The 19,299-nt window shown below is 38.8% G+C and overlaps 1 protein-coding gene across 2 annotated transcripts in view; it reads left to right on the forward strand.

Moving 5' to 3' along the window:
- pde4cb (phosphodiesterase 4C, cAMP-specific b) overlaps nucleotides 1–19,035 on the forward strand; it is an 86,435-nt gene extending 67,400 nt beyond the window's left edge. For both annotated transcript variants that reach the window (XM_067432159.1, XM_067432160.1), the window contains exons 3-15: nucleotides 1,027–1,063; nucleotides 1,361–1,431; nucleotides 1,545–1,594; nucleotides 1,795–1,907; nucleotides 2,837–2,930; nucleotides 3,059–3,228; nucleotides 3,306–3,404; nucleotides 5,567–5,731; nucleotides 5,823–5,922; nucleotides 6,031–6,185; nucleotides 12,448–12,570; nucleotides 12,803–12,985; nucleotides 14,399–19,035. In XM_067432159.1, the coding sequence (XP_067288260.1) occupies nucleotides 1,027–1,063; nucleotides 1,361–1,431; nucleotides 1,545–1,594; nucleotides 1,795–1,907; nucleotides 2,837–2,930; nucleotides 3,059–3,228; nucleotides 3,306–3,404; nucleotides 5,567–5,731; nucleotides 5,823–5,922; nucleotides 6,031–6,185; nucleotides 12,448–12,570; nucleotides 12,803–12,985; nucleotides 14,399–14,743 (1,705 nt within the window). In that variant the 3' untranslated portion in view covers nucleotides 14,744–19,035. The remainder of the gene's footprint in view (nucleotides 1–1,026; nucleotides 1,064–1,360; nucleotides 1,432–1,544; nucleotides 1,595–1,794; nucleotides 1,908–2,836; nucleotides 2,931–3,058; nucleotides 3,229–3,305; nucleotides 3,405–5,566; nucleotides 5,732–5,822; nucleotides 5,923–6,030; nucleotides 6,186–12,447; nucleotides 12,571–12,802; nucleotides 12,986–14,398) is intronic.
- The last annotated feature ends 264 nt before the right edge of the window (nucleotides 19,036–19,299 follow it).

Raw genomic sequence — 19,299 nt, forward strand, 5'->3', positions numbered from 1 at the left:
GACGGCTGAGTTGCGTTTGCATGCTTCTAGTAAACACAGAAACTGGCGAAAGGCGGTTTCTCGAATCAGCTTTAACCACGATCCTGGAAGACTTGAGTTAAGCTTTTCTCTGAGAAAAGAATAAAGAACGGCACTTAAGTCATTCTTAAAAAGGGAAGATGTGTTCGGAGTTTAGCCGACCGGATACGGTGAATGTTTAATCTATCAACAAGCTCTGTTTCACCTTCGTTGCTCTGGTTGGTTGTAGCGCTATCCTATCGCGTGCAGAGGGAGTTTGAAAGACAACCGTTTATCCCGCCCCTCGGATTGAGCCCTGTCAATGGTGAGTTTCCAGACCAAACATCTTGATGTGGGTCTGGCTTGTCAGGCTAGGGTAAGCTGATAAACATCACATTTTCTTTTTTGGGTGAATTATCCTTTTAATCGCATTAGTTTGATGGAAGAATTGCATGTACATGATGTAAAATTGAACCGCAATGCTGCCAAAATCCTGTTATATTTGCATTTTGAGGGTGCATGTAAATGTACTCAATGAGACCAGACAAAGAGCGTGAGTGTTTGAGCACAAGTATAAAGTAAATGTTGTTCCTCATGAGCAATGATTATTATATACATAAAATTCAGATGAAAAAAATGTATTTACATTATTTATGTATTTATTCACACATAAAACAATACTAAATCATGAAATTAGTTTGTACACTAAAAAAAATTGTATGTAAATTATATTCCATTGGACTTTGATGTATTTACCATTTTTATTGTTTGATGCTTTTATTGAAAAATGAATTTATTAATATGGCCCTCCCAATCCCAATGTTAAATGATGTTATTGTTGAGGTTAAAAGGGATTTTTGACATCAATTGTATTGGAATGTTGTTTCAGAGTCAGAAAACATTATTACATGTGCACCAGTCAATCATTTACAGTAAGACTAGGAAGGTGCTTAAAGAAAGTAAATTTGGTCAATATTGATTTCTTGTTAAATTATTAATCTGATCATGACTTTTGACTTCTTTTTTCAGTCACGGGGAGGACATGATTGTAACGCCTTTTGCACAGGTCAGTTGGGTTCTAAATGAGTGAATGTGTTATACTGTGCAAGACACTATGTGCATTCTATTGTGTAGATAAGTGTAACAGTGTATGTCTTACAGTGGTGTAACAGCTGTAGATCTGCACTGTGCAATGTGTGTGTGTGTGTGTGTGTGTGTGTGTGTGTGTGTGTGTGTGTGTGTGTGTGTGTGTGTGTGTGTGTGTGTGTGTGTGTGTGTGTGTGTGTGTGTGTGTGTGTGTGTGTGTGTGTGTGTGTGTGTGTGTGTGTGTGTGTGTGTGTGTGTGTGTGTGTGTGTGCTGTAGGTTCTTGCCAGTCTGCGTACAGTGAGAGGTAACGTTGCAGCTTTAACCCACATGCAAGATAAAAACAACAAGTGAGTCTATATATAGTAAAAACATATTCAGATAGGATTATTGAAAGGATTATTGGGAAAAAAAGATTTATAACAATTGTCACATCTTATTTTTTTATTTATATATATATTAGGAGACCGTCAGTCACTACCCCTCAGTCTGCCTGTAGTACAAACCAGTCTGGTGAGTGGAAGAACATGAGCTGGTCTAGCCAAAGATGAGGATTTTTTTTTTTCTTGCTGTAGACCTCAGGCAGATTTTGTAGACGTAAAGGTTTGAACATATGAGTAGTCTCCAGAAATGAAGATGATGTATTTAAGTATTTTAATAGAATTATTTAATAGAACAAGGACTGTTCTGACATCTGAGGTTTGTTTTTCTAGATGAGTCATATCAAAAACTCGCTGTCGAGACTCTTGAAGAGCTGGACTGGTGTTTGGACCAGCTGGAGACCCTGCAAACACGTCACTCTGTCAGTGAAATGGCCTCCAATAAGGTATTTAAAGCAATATTTCAGCCAAAAGAAAAATATCATGAAACCGACCATACAGCTCAGTTTTTAATCTACACTAGGATACTATACTTTTGAAATTAAGCTGGGGAAAAAATGTTTTCTGGGCAACTACCTGAGATAAAATACATTTAAGTTGAAGTACCATGTGTAAAAATTGAGGTAAAAATATCCAAAAAATGACCTACACGCATTAAAAGAATGAGAAGAAATAAGGGCGATGATGTCATTAAAAAAAATGTCAAGCTATAGTGCTGCAGAGATATCAACCTTAATTAGCAGTAGCATTACTAGCCCCGGCCCGACAGGTGTCGTAATACCAGTCTCGGCCATGGGAGGCGGTATGCGGGCAACATAACCATAGAACATAACCACCAGCCAACCTACAATACACGAATAACTCGCACGGCTTGTGGGGGTACTTAAACCTGATGTCAATCGTGGGAAAGTACAGCCCACTAATTCATTTCAGTTCAGGGAAGAGAGCGGACAGATGTCCGAAGCCCTTGGCCCCTTAAATGTATCTGATATGATAAAAATAGCTGTTTTTACCTGACCGAAAAAAGCGGAAGTGCGGGTGCCTGGCGACTGTGTTCCGTCCCGTCATAATAAAAGTCCTGGTACTCGCGAGCCGTTTAGAATAGGCTTAAAAATGGCAAAAGTATGTAACAAAATTACTAACATTTTAAGTTGAAATGAAAACTGAAAATATATACATAAAAGCTAATTCAAAATATTTAAAAGTATTATAATAGTATATACAGTAAATACTAAAATACTTGTACTCTGTATACCATCAGCAGCTATTGAAACATTTGCTGTCATTGTTACACTATCAGTAGTTCATTAATGCAATACATGGAGTTTTGTGATTAGAATCTAATGTTTACATTTATTTGTTGTATTATTTTTAGTTTAAAAGAATGCTCAACAGGGAGTTAACTCAGCTGTCTGAGACCAGCCGGTCAGGAAACCAGGTGTCGGAGTTCATATCAAGCACATTTTTACGTGAGTTACTACTTGATGTGATTTAAACATAATTCTGAGACATGGTGTGTTTACTATCAATTCAAGTCTTCCTTTCTATCTGAATGTAGCTCAGGGCTTTTCAAATACTCTTTGTGTTTGTGTTGCAGAAAAACAGCATGATGTGGAGATTTTGTCAGCAGCTTGTAAGGAGGAGAAAAAACGCCGTCCGATGTCTCAGATAAGTGGAGTGAAGAAACTGAGCCCCAGTCCGAGTCTCCCACCAACATGCATCCCACGATTTGGTGTCAACACGCAGCACGAAAGTCTCCTGGGCAAGGTGTCCCTTCATTTCGTTTGTTAATATTATAATTAGTGGTCTTCGTTGAAATAAAATTACCATATGTTTTACTCCAGGGGCTCGAGGACATGGATCACTGGGGTATAGATATTTTTAAGATAGCAGAGTATTCTGGGAATCGACCACTGACAGTCATAATGTACACCATTTTTCAGGTAAGGTTTTTGAATGGTTTGCTACTTTGCTATTGTATTTCCTACAATATAGGCCTACACTATATTGCCAAAAGTATTGGGAAACCCCTCCAAATCATTGAATTCAGGTGTTTCAATCACATCCATGTAGCCTGAATGCCAGCTGAACTTAGCCCCGCCCACAACATTTGAGGTTGAGAAGTTCGGTCTGGACTTGATCCGTTGTGGTGCAACTATCCCCAAACAGGAGCTGTTCGGACCACTCAAATTTTCAGGGCGGGCTTAGACGATGATGGACAAATGATATACAGTAACATAAGCACTCATGTCATCAAAAGCGCTTGGGTTGAATTCGTTCTAATCCTAAACAGAAAACTTGTTCGTATATGCATTCACCTTTACTATTTCTCTCAAAAATGATGATCGTGTTGGCAAGTACAACACCAGCAAAGATCGTTTACACCCATCTTCTTTCAGCGTGAGTGGAGTTGAGTTCTGTTGACAACTATGTGTTAGTGATGTGTCATTCATGATTGTTCTTTTTGAACTAATCTTTAATATGAGAGTTGACCATGCAGTTGACTGTGCATGCGCTACAGGCCATTGGTTCTGTACAGGATCTTTTGCATTGTGGGTGAACAAATGACTCGAACCCAAAGAGAGGTGAACTAATCAATTCTGTTTTCGTGACTGCACGCATTGCATATGGGGCTGTCATATGCCAGATCAGACACTGATGACGGAACTAACGTTTCGAACCCAAAGACAGATTAAATGATTAATGCTTGACGTTTGCATAAGTAATTGGGGAATTGAAAAAAGATTTGCTATTTTTGCTGAACGAGATTCAAAGATCAGAGTCCATAAAATGAACCGAACTCCCACTACTACAATGCATCACTCAACATACGTCACTTACTCCCTCGCTCTGATTGGTTGTAGGTCTATCCAATTAAGTGCAGAGGCATTTTCTTTCCTGGTTCGGTTTAAACCTCAATAATCAGTACAATGGAGCAGTATCAGGCTCATATTCTGACTAGAATTGAGTGTGACAATGTCAGGCTAATTTCCATGGCCACAGGTGTGTAAAATCAAGAACTTAAGCATGTAGACGCCTCTATAAACATTTTTAAAAGAATGGGTCACTCAGGAGCTCAATGAATTCAAGCGTAGTATCGTGATAGGTGCCACCTGTCCAATAAGTCCAATGCGTGGAATCAACTGGGAACAACAACAACTCAGCCACGAAGTGGCAGGCCATGTAAAATCACAGAGTGGGGTCAGCGCATGCTGAAGTGTACAGTGTGCAGAAGCCGCCAACTTGGATTCAATAGCCACAGACCTCCAAACTTGGCTCAAGAACAGTGTGTAGAGAGCTTCATGGAATGCATTTTCATGGCCAAGCAGCTCTGTCTGGCAATCCGATGGACGAGTCTGGGTTTGGCATTTGCCAGGAGAACGGTACTTGTCTGACTGCATTGTGCCAAGTGTAAAGTTTGGTGGATAGTGGATTATGGTGTGGGGTTGTTTTTCAGGGATATGGCTTGGCCCCTTAGTTCCAGTGGAAGGAACTCTTAATGCATCAGCATACCCAGACATTTTGGACAATTTCATGCTCCCAACTTTGTGGAAACAGTTTGGGGATGGCCTCTTCCTGTTTCAACTTGACTATGCACCAGTGCAAAAAGAAAGATCCATAAAGACATGGATGAGTGAGTTTGGTGTGGAGGAACTTGACTGGCCTGCACAGAGTCCTGACTTCAACCCGATAGAACACCTTTGGGATGAATAAAAGCGGAGACTGCGAGCCTTGCCCAACATCAGTGCCTGACCTCACAAATATGCTTCTAGGAGAATGGTCAAAAAATTCCCATAAACACACTCCTAAACCTTGTATAAAGCCTTTCCAGAAGAGTTGAAGTTGTTATAGCTGCAAAAGGCGAGCCAGTTCCATATTAAGCCCTATGGATTAAGAATGAGATGTCATTAAAGTTCATGTGCATGTAAAGGCAGATGTCCCAAAACTTTTGGCAATTAGCATATATAGCCTTGATTTAAAACTGGCAGAAGAAAAAGCTCATAATTTGATCATTGGTATGTAGCATTAACTGAAAATAGCTTTCCTTTTATTTATTTTAAATGTTGATTTTAACTGCAGATTTAATGTACTCTGTAATTCTCAGGAGCGAGATTTGCTCAAAACTTTTAAAATCCCATCGGACACCTTCTTAACTTTTCTGATGACTTTGGAAGACCACTACCATGCAGACGTGGCCTACCATAACCACATCCATGCAGCAGATGTTGTGCAGTCTACACATGTTCTTCTCTCCACACCTGCCCTTGAGGTCTGCATGGATGTGTACATGGGAATAAAACTCAAAAACATATCCTGGTACAATGACAATGGTTTGTTTATTTTTTTTAATTTACTTTCAGGATGTGTTCACAGATCTTGAGATCATGGCTGCTCTGTTTGCCAGTGCTATTCATGATGTGGATCATCCAGGAGTGTCCAACCAGTTCCTCATTAATACAAGTATGACAAATTTATTCACTCAGGCTCTTTCTTCAACACAAATACATGAAAGTTTATCTAAAAACATAGCAGAACCTTAGCATGTTGTCTTTCTCTTTACTCTTTCAGACTCTGAACTGGCTCTCATGTATAATGACGCTTCTGTGTTAGAGAATCATCACTTGGCTGTTGGCTTCAAGCTTCTGCAGGAGGAAAACTGTGATATATTTTGTAATCTCAGCAAGAAACAACGTCAGTCCCTGCGACAGATGACTATAGATATGGTGAGTCTTTGTGATATATTTGTGAATCTCATCATCAAATGTTATAGTAATACTATATAATTTTGTATAAACCACATAATATACACACTACTGCTTATAGTAACAATTCAGGAATGACTTAATGATTTTTGCTACTTTTGAACAAGCACCAAATATCTGTGAACCTTTATCCATTTTTATAATCTACAATTATTAATTTATTTATTCGTATTATAAACAATTTGGTAATTCTTTAGATTACGGCCCGGAAAAATACTACGAAAGTAAAGCAAATTTACAGCATAACTTTCTGAAATTATAGTGTAATTAAAAGCAAGTACATGTAGGTATAAGTGGGGAATAAATAATAAAGAATAAAGAAAAATTAACAAATTAATTAAGGGGTAGTAAACCATGTAATTACAGGGGAAGTATGAATCTGCGGGCTGTAAAGTAAAGTGGTGTTTGTTCCCCTCTTGTTTCGTGTTGTTGCAGGGTAAGTACAATAAAAACACGTACACAATCTGATATCACTCATTAATCTTTATTTGAAAAACAACTTTCAAAACAGATTTACAACACTTCTTATTTGTTTCTCTTGCTTGGCTTCATCCTCCTCTTGTTCCTCTTCTTTTTTTCGTTCTTGCCACAGATGAATCTTAAGAAGGAATCCCATGTCTCTAGCTATTCTGTATTATGTATTTAAAGAAAATACAGTACATCCAGAAATGTCCTCACCGTTTACTCGTCTTTTACCCTCATGGCATCCAAGATGTATATGACTTTCTGTCTTCCGATGAAAATAAATAATCTCTGCTTATGAAAACTAATTTTGGTTCCTAAAAGTTAATCAAACAGCAAATACAGCAACATCTACAGTAATCCATACGATCCCAATGGATGAGTTAATGTCTTCTGAAGTGAAACGATAAGTGTTTCTAAGAAAGAAAAAAAATTTTTTTTTATATAAAACAATTTTTTTTAACTGTAGACTATCACTTCTGACCCACGGTCATATATGCGTGCATGAGAGGGTTAGTCTCAAAGATGCTTGATGTAACTTGAAACGTGACGTAAGCACGCCAAGAAACTGTCGAATGCTACCCGTTTTTATTTTTAAATATTTTTTAATTAATGCTCACAACAGTATTCATAATATATGATAATAGCAATGAGAAACAAACAGGACTAGAAGACAGAGACGCCATGAAAGCTTGAAGCTTCTTTACTCATTTTAAAGGTGCCGGTAACGAAAAGATTGGTCAATTATGAAAACGTTTCTTGGTGTACAAACCCGATTCCAAAAAAGTTGGAACACTTTACAAATTGTGAATAAAAACAGAATACAATGATGTGGAAGTTTCACATTTAAATATTTTATTCAGAACACAACATAGATGAAATATCAAATGTTTAAACAGAGATAATGTATCATTTTAAGGGAAAATTTGTTGATTTTAAATTTCATGGCATCAACACATCATAAAAAAGTTGGGACAAAGCCATGTTTAGCACTGTGGCATCCCCCCTTCTTTTTATAAAAGTCTGCAAACCCGAGGACTGAGGAGACAAGTTGCTCAAGTTTAGGAATAAGAATGTTGTCCCATTCTTGTCTTCAGGCTTCTAGTTGATCAACTGTCTTAGGTCTTCTTTGCTGCATCTTTCTCTTTATGATGCACCAAATGTTTTCTATGTGTAAAAGATTGCAGAGTGCAGGCTGGTCATTTCAGTACCCAGATCCTTCTTCTACGCAGCCATAGTGTTGTAATTGATGCAGTATGTGGTCTGTCATTGTCATGTTGGAAAATGCAAGGTCTTCCCTGACAGAGACGATGTCTGGGAGCATATTTTGTTCTAGAAATTGGACATACCTTTCAGCATTTATGGTGCCTTTCCAGATGTGTAAGCTGGCCATGCAACACACACTCATGCAACCCCGTACCATCAGAGATGCAGGCTTCTAAACTGAGCGAAACTTGGGTTGTCCTTGTCCTCTTTAGTCCGGATGACATGGCATCCCAGTTTTCCAAAAAGAAGTTTAAATTTGGATATGTCTGACCACAGAACAGTTTTCCACTTTGCCACAGTCCATTTTAAATGAGTCTTGGCTCAGAGAAAACGCCTGCGCTTCTGGATCATGTTTAGATATGGCTTCTTGTTTGACCTAAAGAGTTTTAGCTTACAACAGCGAATGGCACGGTGGATTGTGTTTACCGACAATATTTTTTGGAAGTATTCCTGTGCCAAATTGGTCCTCCAGCTGTTCCTAATTGTCACATGCCTGTCCTGTCTTGTGTGGCATATGTGGTGTTTTGTTATTTGGGGCATGTGTTAGTGTCATTGTCTGTCCCCCCCTTGTTATCTTATTAGTGTTGATTTCACCCACCTGTTCCCTCTTGATTTCTTCCCTTCTAAAGCTCCTTGTGTTTGTTAGTCTTTGTCAGATCGTTGTACTGTCTTCGTCTCCTGGTTCCTTGTGGTGGTATGTTTTGAGTTTGTGTATGTATAGTTTATGGTTCCCACCTAGTGGGTATTTGTGTTGTGTTTATGTTTTTCGTTTTTGTTAATAAATTTACATTCTTCTGCACTTGAGTCCTCACTCCTGTTTTGCCCTTAACAAACGTGACATAATGATCCGACCATCAGAGGACTCAGCAGAAGATGGCTTCCTTTTTTCATCTCCCTCCTACTATCTTTTAAATTTCAAAATACGTGAGCTTTAATTACATCTGTCAGCAGGGCTGACGTGAGGGACTTTGCCTGCAGTCTCCTCATTAAAGTAATCCACATGACTTACACTAAGGCAGAGATTAAGGAGGTGTTTAACATTTGTTTGTACATGCCTCTCAGCCCGGGGGAGATGGATGGGCATTCTTTGATTCTGGGACTTTTTCCATCACATCTGCCATCTTGGTGAGTCAGAGCATCAACAGCTAACAGAATCCCAGCCCACTGATGGTTCCTTTCCATCTACTGTCAGTGGAGGCCTCAGCCCTCCAATGACGCAGAAACAGAGAAGGAGGAGGAAGAGCAGGCCTACCTTGTCAGACTTCTTCACTGGAGAGGATCTGACTTAGGAGGTAGGAGAGCCGGTGGTCCCGAGTCCGGTGGTCCCGAGATGAAGAAGGAGAATCCCGTGTCCAGTGGTCCTGAGTACGGTGGTCCAGAGTCAGAGAGGGAGGATACCGAGTCCAATGGTCACTGCTTCGGGGGTCCCTGCTCCGGTGGTCCCTGCTCCAGTGGTACCGAGTCCAGTGGTCCCTGCTTCGGTGGTCCCTGCTCTGGTGGTACCGAGTCCAGTGGTCCCTGCTTCGGTGGCCCCTGCTCCGGTGGTACCGAGTCCGTTGCCCAGGCGCACTGCTCTGCCCGCGCCACTCTGGCCTCCTGAATTGTCTGGGCCGCCATGGCCTCATGAATTTTCTGTCACTCCCGTCCCTCCCTGCACTTGAGTCCTTACTCCTGTTTTTACCTTAACAAACGTGACACATATATGTACATTTAACTTTTCCGGCCTCTTATTGCTACCTGTCCCAACTTTTTTGGGAATGTGTAGCTCTCATGAAATCCAAAATGAGCTAATAGTTGGCATGACATTTAAAAATGTCTCACTTTCAGCATTTGATAAGTTCTCTATATTCTATTGTGAATAAAATATAAGGTTATGAGATTTGTAAATTGCATTCCTTTTTTATTCACAATTTGTACAGTGTCTCAACTTTTTTGGAATCAGGTTTGTACATCAATGGAAAGCTTATTTATTCAGATGATGTATACAGTGGTGGTCAAAATTGTTGGGACGCATGGTAAATATGATCAAATATGGCTGTAAAAATTGAATCTGCATTGTTTATCCTTTTGATATTTTATTAAAAAAAACCTTTCATTGAAGTAAAAGAATTGAAAATGGGGTGTAAATCACATTATGAAATAAATTATTTTCTCCATTCTCCATGTTGGCATCCCTAGAATTTTTTATGAGTAAAAATCTCTGAAGTATATTTACATTCATATTTAAAAATTTTAGCACACCAGGGTGACAAGGAACATGAAATTGTCCAGCTACAGTATGATGTCTTGTTTCACAAGCCCCTTTCACACTGCACGTCGGACCCGCAATATTCCCGGAACATTGCCGGGTCGCCTTCTGTGTGAAAGCAACCACGTCCCGGAAATTGATTACTGAATTGAACCCGGGTCGGGGACCTAGTAACATTGCGGGATTCGACCCGGGACGAGCGCTGTGTGAACAAAAGCCAAAACTAATGCCGCAACGTGTACGTAGTTATCGTGCGACTCCTAGAGCTTGTTTTTTTCAATAATACAACCCTGCAGTGCCAGAAGAGCTAGTCGGTGTTTTAAACGCAGAGAGTTTTCGTATACAAAAGAAACTAAAATTAAACAAGCAGAAACGTGCGCAAACTGGACACAAGTCGAGACCAAGGAGGTCCTTACTATCCGTGCTGATGCTGAGATCGCTCGCCATTGTACGTCACATCCGGATGTCACGTGTCAACTCGATCCGGAACCGTTACGGGTTGTGTGTGAAAGCGCACATATTACGGTATTTCGCTGGCAGTGTGAATGGACCAAATCTAGCGGCCCGGGAACAAATGTCGGGTCGCATTATCCGTGTATTTGCCGGAATCACAGTGTGAAAGGGGCTACAGAAGTAGATGCACAGAGGCCAAATTCCCTTAATCATCACAATGAGTAAAATCACACAATATAGTTCTGATGTGCAGCCAAAGATTGTTGAGCTTCACAAAATAGAAAGTGGTTGTAGGAAAATAGCTAATAATTCCCATTTCCACCATCAGGGCCATAATTAAGAAGTTCCAATCAACTAAAGATGTTACAAATCTGCCTGAAAGAGGACGTGTGTCTATATCGTGGTCAAGGAGGAAAGTTTGAGTGCACAAAGACTCTCCAAGGATCACAGATGGAGAATCGCAGAGATAAGTTGAGTCTTGGGGTCAGGAAGCCTAAAAAAAGAAAAGAAAAATGAAACAACCCCTACATCTCCACATGACGTTTGGGAGAGATAAAAAAAAAAAATCCTCGCTCATCCAGAAACAAACTCCAGCATATTCAGTGGTCAGATACGACTTGAAAATCAAAAGGGACCTGGTTCTGTGGTCTGATGAAACAATTGAAAATAGCTTTTGGCAGCAAATCTACTAGAAGTGTTTGGTGCAAACAGGGATAAAAAGTACCCTATGTCCATGGCTAAAAATACAGCTGGAATTTGAATGTTGATGGCCTATTTTTTTTTGCTGGAGGTCCTGGACATCTTGTTCAGATTCATGGCATCATGGATTCTAGCAAATACTAACAGATAAAAAACCTAAACCTGACGGCCTCTGCTAGAAGTCTTATAATGGCCCGTGGTTGGATCTTCCATCAGGACAACGATTTAATAACATCAAATTAAACACACAAATGTGTCACTGAACAAAAAAGGAAGCTTCTGCCATGGCCGTCCCAGTTCCCTGACCTGAACCCTGTGGAAATGAGTGGCTGAACTGAAGAGAAGAAGTGCCAACATGGATCTGGGAATCTGAAGGATCTGGAGAGATTCAGTATAGAGGAATGGTCTCTGATCTTGTCAGATGTTCTCCAAGCTCATCAGGCATTTTAGGAGAAGACTCAGAGCTGTTATCTTGGGAAAGGGAGGTTGCAAAAAGTATTAAATAAAAGGCTACCAACATTTGTGGCCAACGTGTTTTGGAGAAAATAATTTATTTCATAATGTGATTTATCCTGCATTTTCAATTCTTTTACTTCAATTAAAGTTTTTTTGTAATTTTTTTTAATTTATTTTTTATAAAATATAAAAAGGATAAACAATGCAGATTTATTTTTTACAGGCATATTTGATCATATTTACCAGGGGTGCCAACATTTTTGACCACCACAGTAAATCTTTAAAAAAATCTTATTGAGGCTGATTTTGTGGTCCAGGGTCACATACATGTCTGATACTAATGATGTTTCAGTGAGTCAGATTCAGTAATGTGCCAAACGATTCAGTGAAGTAATGAGTGATTTAGATCAATGAGTTTGCCTGTGACTTATTTGTGAGTAATTTCAAGTCATTAATTTGTGAATCAGACTACTTATTTTCCAGTATGTATTTCATCAAAACTTTTACTGAAACTGAATGACATAGAAAAAAAAATCACTAAATACAAAATTCCCAACCCTAATAAAACGTGAAGTCAACCCCTTTTAAGACGTTTTTAATACTCATGGATCTAATAGCAGATTTCCGTTGTCTTTCCAGGTATTAGCCACTGATATGTCCAAACACATGAATTTACTGGCTGACCTGAAGACAATGGTGGAAACTAAAAAAGTGACCAGTCTAGGGGTCTTACTGCTGGACAACTACTCAGACCGAATACAGGTATTGCAGGTCTCACTCTACCAAATACAAAGTACAATTCCAGTAGGGATGCAAGGCCCTGTAAAATTTAGGGCCACTGATAACATAAATTCAGTCCATTTAAAGCACCACTGCTAAAAAGTATCAGTCAGTTTTTGGGGTGACAAATCGACCACCCCTAGCAATTACTGGCTTTTGGGCTTCATTTGGGCTTAAATTGCTAGTCAGAATTGGTCATTCTTTCCTTCTAAAGGTGCTCCAGAATATGGTGCATTGCGCAGACCTCAGCAACCCTACAAAACCCCTGGAGCTCTATCGACAGTGGACAGATCGCATCATGGTTGAGCTCTTCAGTCAGGGTGACCGTGAACGTGACAAGGGCATAGAAATCAGCCCCATGTGTGACAAACACTCGGCTTCTGTGGAAAAAACTCAGGTAAAAAAATCTGCTGTAAAAATCTGATTATGTCTCCAATAGTAGGGGGGTTAAAACTTTTGTAGTGGGTCCATTAAAGTTTTATGTTATTTTTTTACAGAATTTATTTTGTGGGGCTGTCAAAGTTATTGTGTCTACTTAAGATATGAATTGAATGAAGTTTAGTGTACTGATTTTAACATTTACTAAAACATATTTATTAATTATGTATTATATAGCAATAGCTTTTAACTGAAAAAAATATATTTAGTTCTGCATTTAGTTTTGTTATTAAATAAAAAATCTAATAAATAGCTTAATATAGCTGCAAATAAAAGGTATTTTCATGTGTCATGCTGTGTTGCTTTAGTGTATTATTATAATGAATTATATTATTTTGTTGTGTTGCGTCTGTTGTAGACACGATGTAAGAAAGACATTGCATTTAGTTTTGTACATTAATAAGCAGACAAACAAATAGTAGAATATTTATACTCGTACTCTAGGTACGACTTTATTTTGATGGTCCGCCTTAGACATTCTGCAAACTATAAGTAACTTTGTAACTTCATATCAACTAAATATCAACTAACTCTTATTAGAATATTAGTTGACTGTCTGCTGAATATCTGCAAGCATTTTATTTTTATTTTATCCACATTGTTTAAATAGAAAATGCATTTGCACCAATGTGTTCGCTGTTCTGAAAATGAGGTGTGTTCAGGCACATTGTTGGCGTGTTGCTATTTTGAGGCAACTGAAAACAGCGGCGCCATTGACATACCATGGGTGCAGCATGCACTTATGCAGCGCCTGAAAATAGGATAACTTCCCTCAACATAACTAACGTGACAACCTGTTTGCACAGAGCGTGTGCTGGGGACTATTTTCAGGCGCTGCGTAATATCATTGAGCCGCTGCACCCATGGCACGGCAACAAAGTTCCCTGATTATTACGCAGGAATATAAGTATAGTTCCTAGCCATATCGGTCTAAAAAATCTCAACTTTTCTTTTTCTGTCGGTCTTAGTACATGATGTAACTATACACATCACAACATGTAAATGGGATAATCTTGGCGTTATTTTGTGACTTATTGAGCAATAGGCTAGATGGAGCCATTTACCTCCAGTCTTTGTGCTAAGCTAGGCTAGCGGTGGGTGCGTCACACAGAGTTATTGCACGCACAGAGACTCATATGGACTTCTCTAACTCTGGGGGATACGATGAATAAACTAAAGTCCCAAAAAGTCGGCGAATTACTTTAAAGCCAATCGCTTAAAAATAGATATTTTTAGATAATAGATCAAATAGATAATTGAATATGTGAAAAAGTTTTTGTATTTTGGCCATTGCAAAAATGATCATAAGTGGGGTTTAGGAAGTTAGAGATACTATACATATGATTACTGTGTTTGATTATTGTTTCTTAAGGTGGGATTCATCGAATACATTGTCCACCCTTTATGGGAGACATGGGGTGATCTGGTCCATCCAGATGCTCAGAACATTCTAGATACATTAGAGGACAATCGAGAATGGTACCAAAGCATGATCCCACGCAGCCCATCGCCAACCCCTGAAGAGCAGGACTCACGGGCCACGGTGGGCTCAGCCGGAGAAAAGTTCCAGTTCGAGCTGACTCTGGAGGAGGAGGATGGAGAGTTAGAGGCTGAGGAGGACCACACAAATTCAGAAAGATCAAGGACTATGCTGGACACCAGGCATACACAAATGTCCCCCCTTGGAGTCACTCCCATTTTAGACGGTCGCGAATGAGAACTGGACCAAGAAAGGACCAGCGTAGCCATCCTGCATTTGGAAACTTAAGATGACCCAGTACCAACCGCAGCACTCTTCATTTGTTTCTTAGTTGCACTTATTCGTTTGGGATTGAGTAGAACCACCATCCTTTAAAAACGTGACATTAGACCCAAGGTTTATCTGACCAAATAACCTGTATTTTAAAGCTATATTTGTGTCCCAGACACAAAAGTTGTAGATGAATGTTTTTGTGGTCTCATGTCCCATGGAGAAACATGAGTCTTCCCTTGAGTGACTGCAGAGGAAAGCTGATTTACTCATTATGTGAACTTTTTCACTAGACTTTAGGATATTTATTATCTTGAAACGTTTTAATAATGGGTAAATTAATGTTGTTTTTTTCCGCCACTGAAAAATAAAATAAACAGGACAGTTGAGAGAAATATTGAAGGCAAGACACCACAGGTAACTAACATAGCACTATTATTCCCCAGTTGATTAATCTAAATTGCAGTGACGTGATGTGTAGCCAAGTATGATGTCACGCATTTCACCCATCCAAGGGCGCACACACACACAGCAGTGAGTAGTGAACACACACACGCCGTGAACACTGACGGTGAGCAGTGGGCAGTCATTTTTTTGCTACTGTGTTTTGGGGTTGTCGCTAATGAGAGTGGAAGGCCTACCCCGACCTTCAGGTAACAAGCCTGACTAACCATTAGGCCACAAATGCCCCACATAGTTTTTGGTAACACTTTATTTTACAGTCTCTGTTACACATTACATGTAGTTGCTGTAGTGACAACAGTAAATTATACAGAATTAGGGAAGGCAAGGCAAGTTTATTAGTATAGCACATTTCATACCCATTGGCAATTCAAAGTGCTTTACATAGAAATTAATTAAAATAGTGGTAACATGCATGAGAAAAAAGAATACTAGAATTACAAGAATGACAAGAAACTAACCCTAAAGCAAGCCTTAACTGTAATCCTATAGTAAGTACATGTTGTCAATTAATGTTAAACAGTACTTAAATGCATAATTACACAAGGACATCTTCCCTAACGAAAGTAAAATATATTTACCAATAAATTACTTGAAATATATTATAATATATTTTAATAGATTATTTTCCAAAATTTTATATTTTGGAAATACATGGAATGATATATTGATGGTATTATACAATATATTATAATATGTAATATTTTAGCCTGACAAGCCAGACCCACATCAAGAGATGTTTGGTCTGGAAACTCAGCATTGACAGGGCTCAATCCGAGGGGCGGGATAAACGGTTGTCTTTCAAACTCCCTCTGCACGCGATAGGATAGCGCTACAACCAACCAGAGCAACGAAGGTGAAACAGAGCTTGTTGAAAGATTAAACTTTTGCCGTATCCGGTCGGCAAATCTCCGAACACATCTTCCCTTTTTAAGAATGACTTCAGTGCCGTTCTTTGTTCTTTTCTCAGAGAAAAGCTTAACTCAATTCTTCCAGAGTCACGCTCAAAGCTGATTCGAAAGACCGCCGTTCGCCAGCTTCTGTGTTTACTAGAAGCACGCAAACGCAACTCGGCCATCATTATGTTAAGCCCCGCCCACCGACTCTATACATGTTGTGATTGGCCTGACAGAGTTTGGTTTTTACAGCTCAGAAGTGTATTGAGAGTTGCTAGACGACACTCACGGCAGATTAGATTTGCTGCTGCTAGGGTGCGTCTAGATTTCTAGGCTAGTAATATTTTGCACAATATACAAATGACTGCCGCTTTCAAAATATTGCAATATTTTGCAAAATATAAATTATAAATCCCATATATGTGAATATATTGCCTATGGTCAGCAGCCATATCACTGAGCCTGGTCAGTACCTGGATGGGAGACCAACTAGGAAAACCAGGTAGCTGCTGGTAGAGGTGTTAGTGAGGCCAGCAGGGGGCGCTCACCCTGTGGTCTGTGTGGCTCCTAACACCCCAGTATAGTGATGGGGACACTAAACTCTCAAAGAGCACCGTCCTTCAGATAAGATGTTAAACCGACGTCCTGACTCTCTGTGGTCATTAAAAATCCCATGGCACTTCTCGTAAAAGAGTAGGGGTGTAACCCCGGTGTCCTGGCCAAATTCCCTCGATTGGCCCTTACCAATCATGGCCTCCTAATAATCCCCATCCACTGAATTGGCTCTATCACCCTCTCTCCTCTCCACCTATCGCTGGTGTATGGTGAGCGCACTGGCGCCGTTGTACTGTGGCTGCCGTCGCATCATCCAAGTGGATGCTACACACTGGTGTTGGTTGAGGAGAGACCCCTGACATGAGTGTAAAGCGCTTTGGGTGTACAGTAGTACATGAAAGCGCTATATAAATGCCTCATTCATTCATTCATTCAATGTATTACATCATATTTTCCAATATACTGCAATATATTTTTGTTTTTTAAGGGTTAAAATAAAGGGTTACACTTGTACATTTACAGCGTAATTATACATTTAAGTACCGAGTAATAACAATTAACTACATGCACATACTACTGTAGGGTCAGAGATTGGATTAGGGTTAGTAGCAAGCAATAATATGTAATCACTACATATAATGTGTAACAAGGTCTTGAAAATAAAGTATTACTGAATAATGTGTAATCCCATTTATTTAATCACACATTTTCTGAGATGTTGTTTAAATATGCAAAATAGGCATTATCTAAACATATGACATGAGATAAAGGCTTTTACAAAGAGAGTTTTGTATCTTTGTATCTTTCCAAAGCAGAAAATATTACCAATAGCCAGAAAAAAAGTTTATTAATCAGGTGAATGATATACAAACTTATTTGTAAAAACCTTCAGAATACAGATAGAAATAAAAAGTTAGGAAGATGTGCTTGTAGTGTCTTGCCTTAACAGGTCAGTGATACCATTGAGATTGTTAACAACCTCAGGATAATACTGATTTCATTTTAATGTAGCAAGACTCCAAAGTGCAGTCACTAAACTGTATGTTTATAATCTTGTTTTGAACAAATAATAATAAAAAAAGACATTTTTTTAATCTAAAAACAAAATATTGGGCTCATTAGACCACCATACAGAAAATCCCTTTACATGTGTCTTTGTACTGAAATACATTTATACCTCTTGACACATTAGACACAATGATTATATAAACAGACACAGGGTTGATGTTTTATCTGATTTATGAATGAACTCAAATGGTGACAGATCTTCTCATGTTTGCAAACCTAAATCCAAGTGACACTCATGAGTAAATCAAAAAAGTGTTTTACGATGATTTACTCTGGCGTGCCCATGTTAGACACTGTCACACTGAAGATTGCCTCTGGCTGCCTCTACTGGGTGTTATCAAAAGCAGAAGTGGATCTGACCTCTTTCCCGGTTTTATAGTTACAGGTGGATTTAAACAGGAAGTTCTGATCCCAGATCAGCACAGACAACCCTTACTATTAGCCAGACGTGTATTAGCCTTCACATAAAGGGCTTTGACAAAATGATCCCCAAGATCTTGCTCTGATATTGTCATCCTTTTCAGAGCTTTTTGCCTCAAAATATTCCAAAAATATAAATCATAAATACAGCCAGAAACATGCTATGAAATTACAGAGGAATTTTAAAGGTGAAGTGTGCAAAATATAAGAATATAATTTACCTAATGACATTATATTTGAGCATTTTCCAGATAATATTTTATTATTTTACTTGGGTTATAATTATCTCTTTTTCTGACCAATCAGAGAGGGTCTGCTTTGGAAACCTGTTGTAAAATGACAGGAATTACACACTTCACCTTTAGTTTGTTAAGAATGTGCTTGATAACAATAATAATTTTTAAAAAAGTATTTAGCAGTGCTGGGAGAGAAGTTGTAGCCAGATTGATACTAAAAGTGTCACTTTACCCAGTAGCCTTGGACACACCCATTCAGAGATCAGAAAAGCCAGTCTAGAAATCAAAGCGTACAGCCTTAAAGCACATCCCTTTAGCTTCAGTGCCAATACAACAGTGACTGTGAAACATTTATGTTGTCTAAAATGAATTTTGTTGTGTGATGCTAACTAAACGGTGTCCTCTTCTCTGTAATAATGTGCTAAGTTTATATGTGTCCTCTGTATGTTAGTATTACTGACATTGTCAAAGATATTTGTTCTGTTTGTTTACAGGTTAAGGTCACATGTTTCAGATAATCACAGTGTGTGTTGGTGTTCTCCACTGTCAGATCCAAAAAGTACTTCATTTTTTAATTCAGATTGTTCTGAATTGCCAATAAAAACAACAACAACAACAACAACGACAACAACAACTATTCTGTTGTGTGGTTCTCTGTTTTAAGCAATCATTTATAAATAAAATAGCTGCATCGAACACGTAAAGTCCAGAGCAGGTACAATTTGACTGGTTACCTTTGAATAATATAATATAATATAATATAATATAATATAATATAATATAATATAATATAATATAATATAACATAATATAATATAATATATAATGCCATTATGCAGGCTGTATTTCAGAACCATTGAGATGACTGGGAACGTTCTCTCCAGGT

Source organism: Pseudorasbora parva, chromosome 22 (assembly GCF_024679245.1).
Source record: "Pseudorasbora parva isolate DD20220531a chromosome 22, ASM2467924v1, whole genome shotgun sequence".
Taxonomy (NCBI): Eukaryota; Metazoa; Chordata; class Actinopteri; order Cypriniformes; family Gobionidae; genus Pseudorasbora; species Pseudorasbora parva.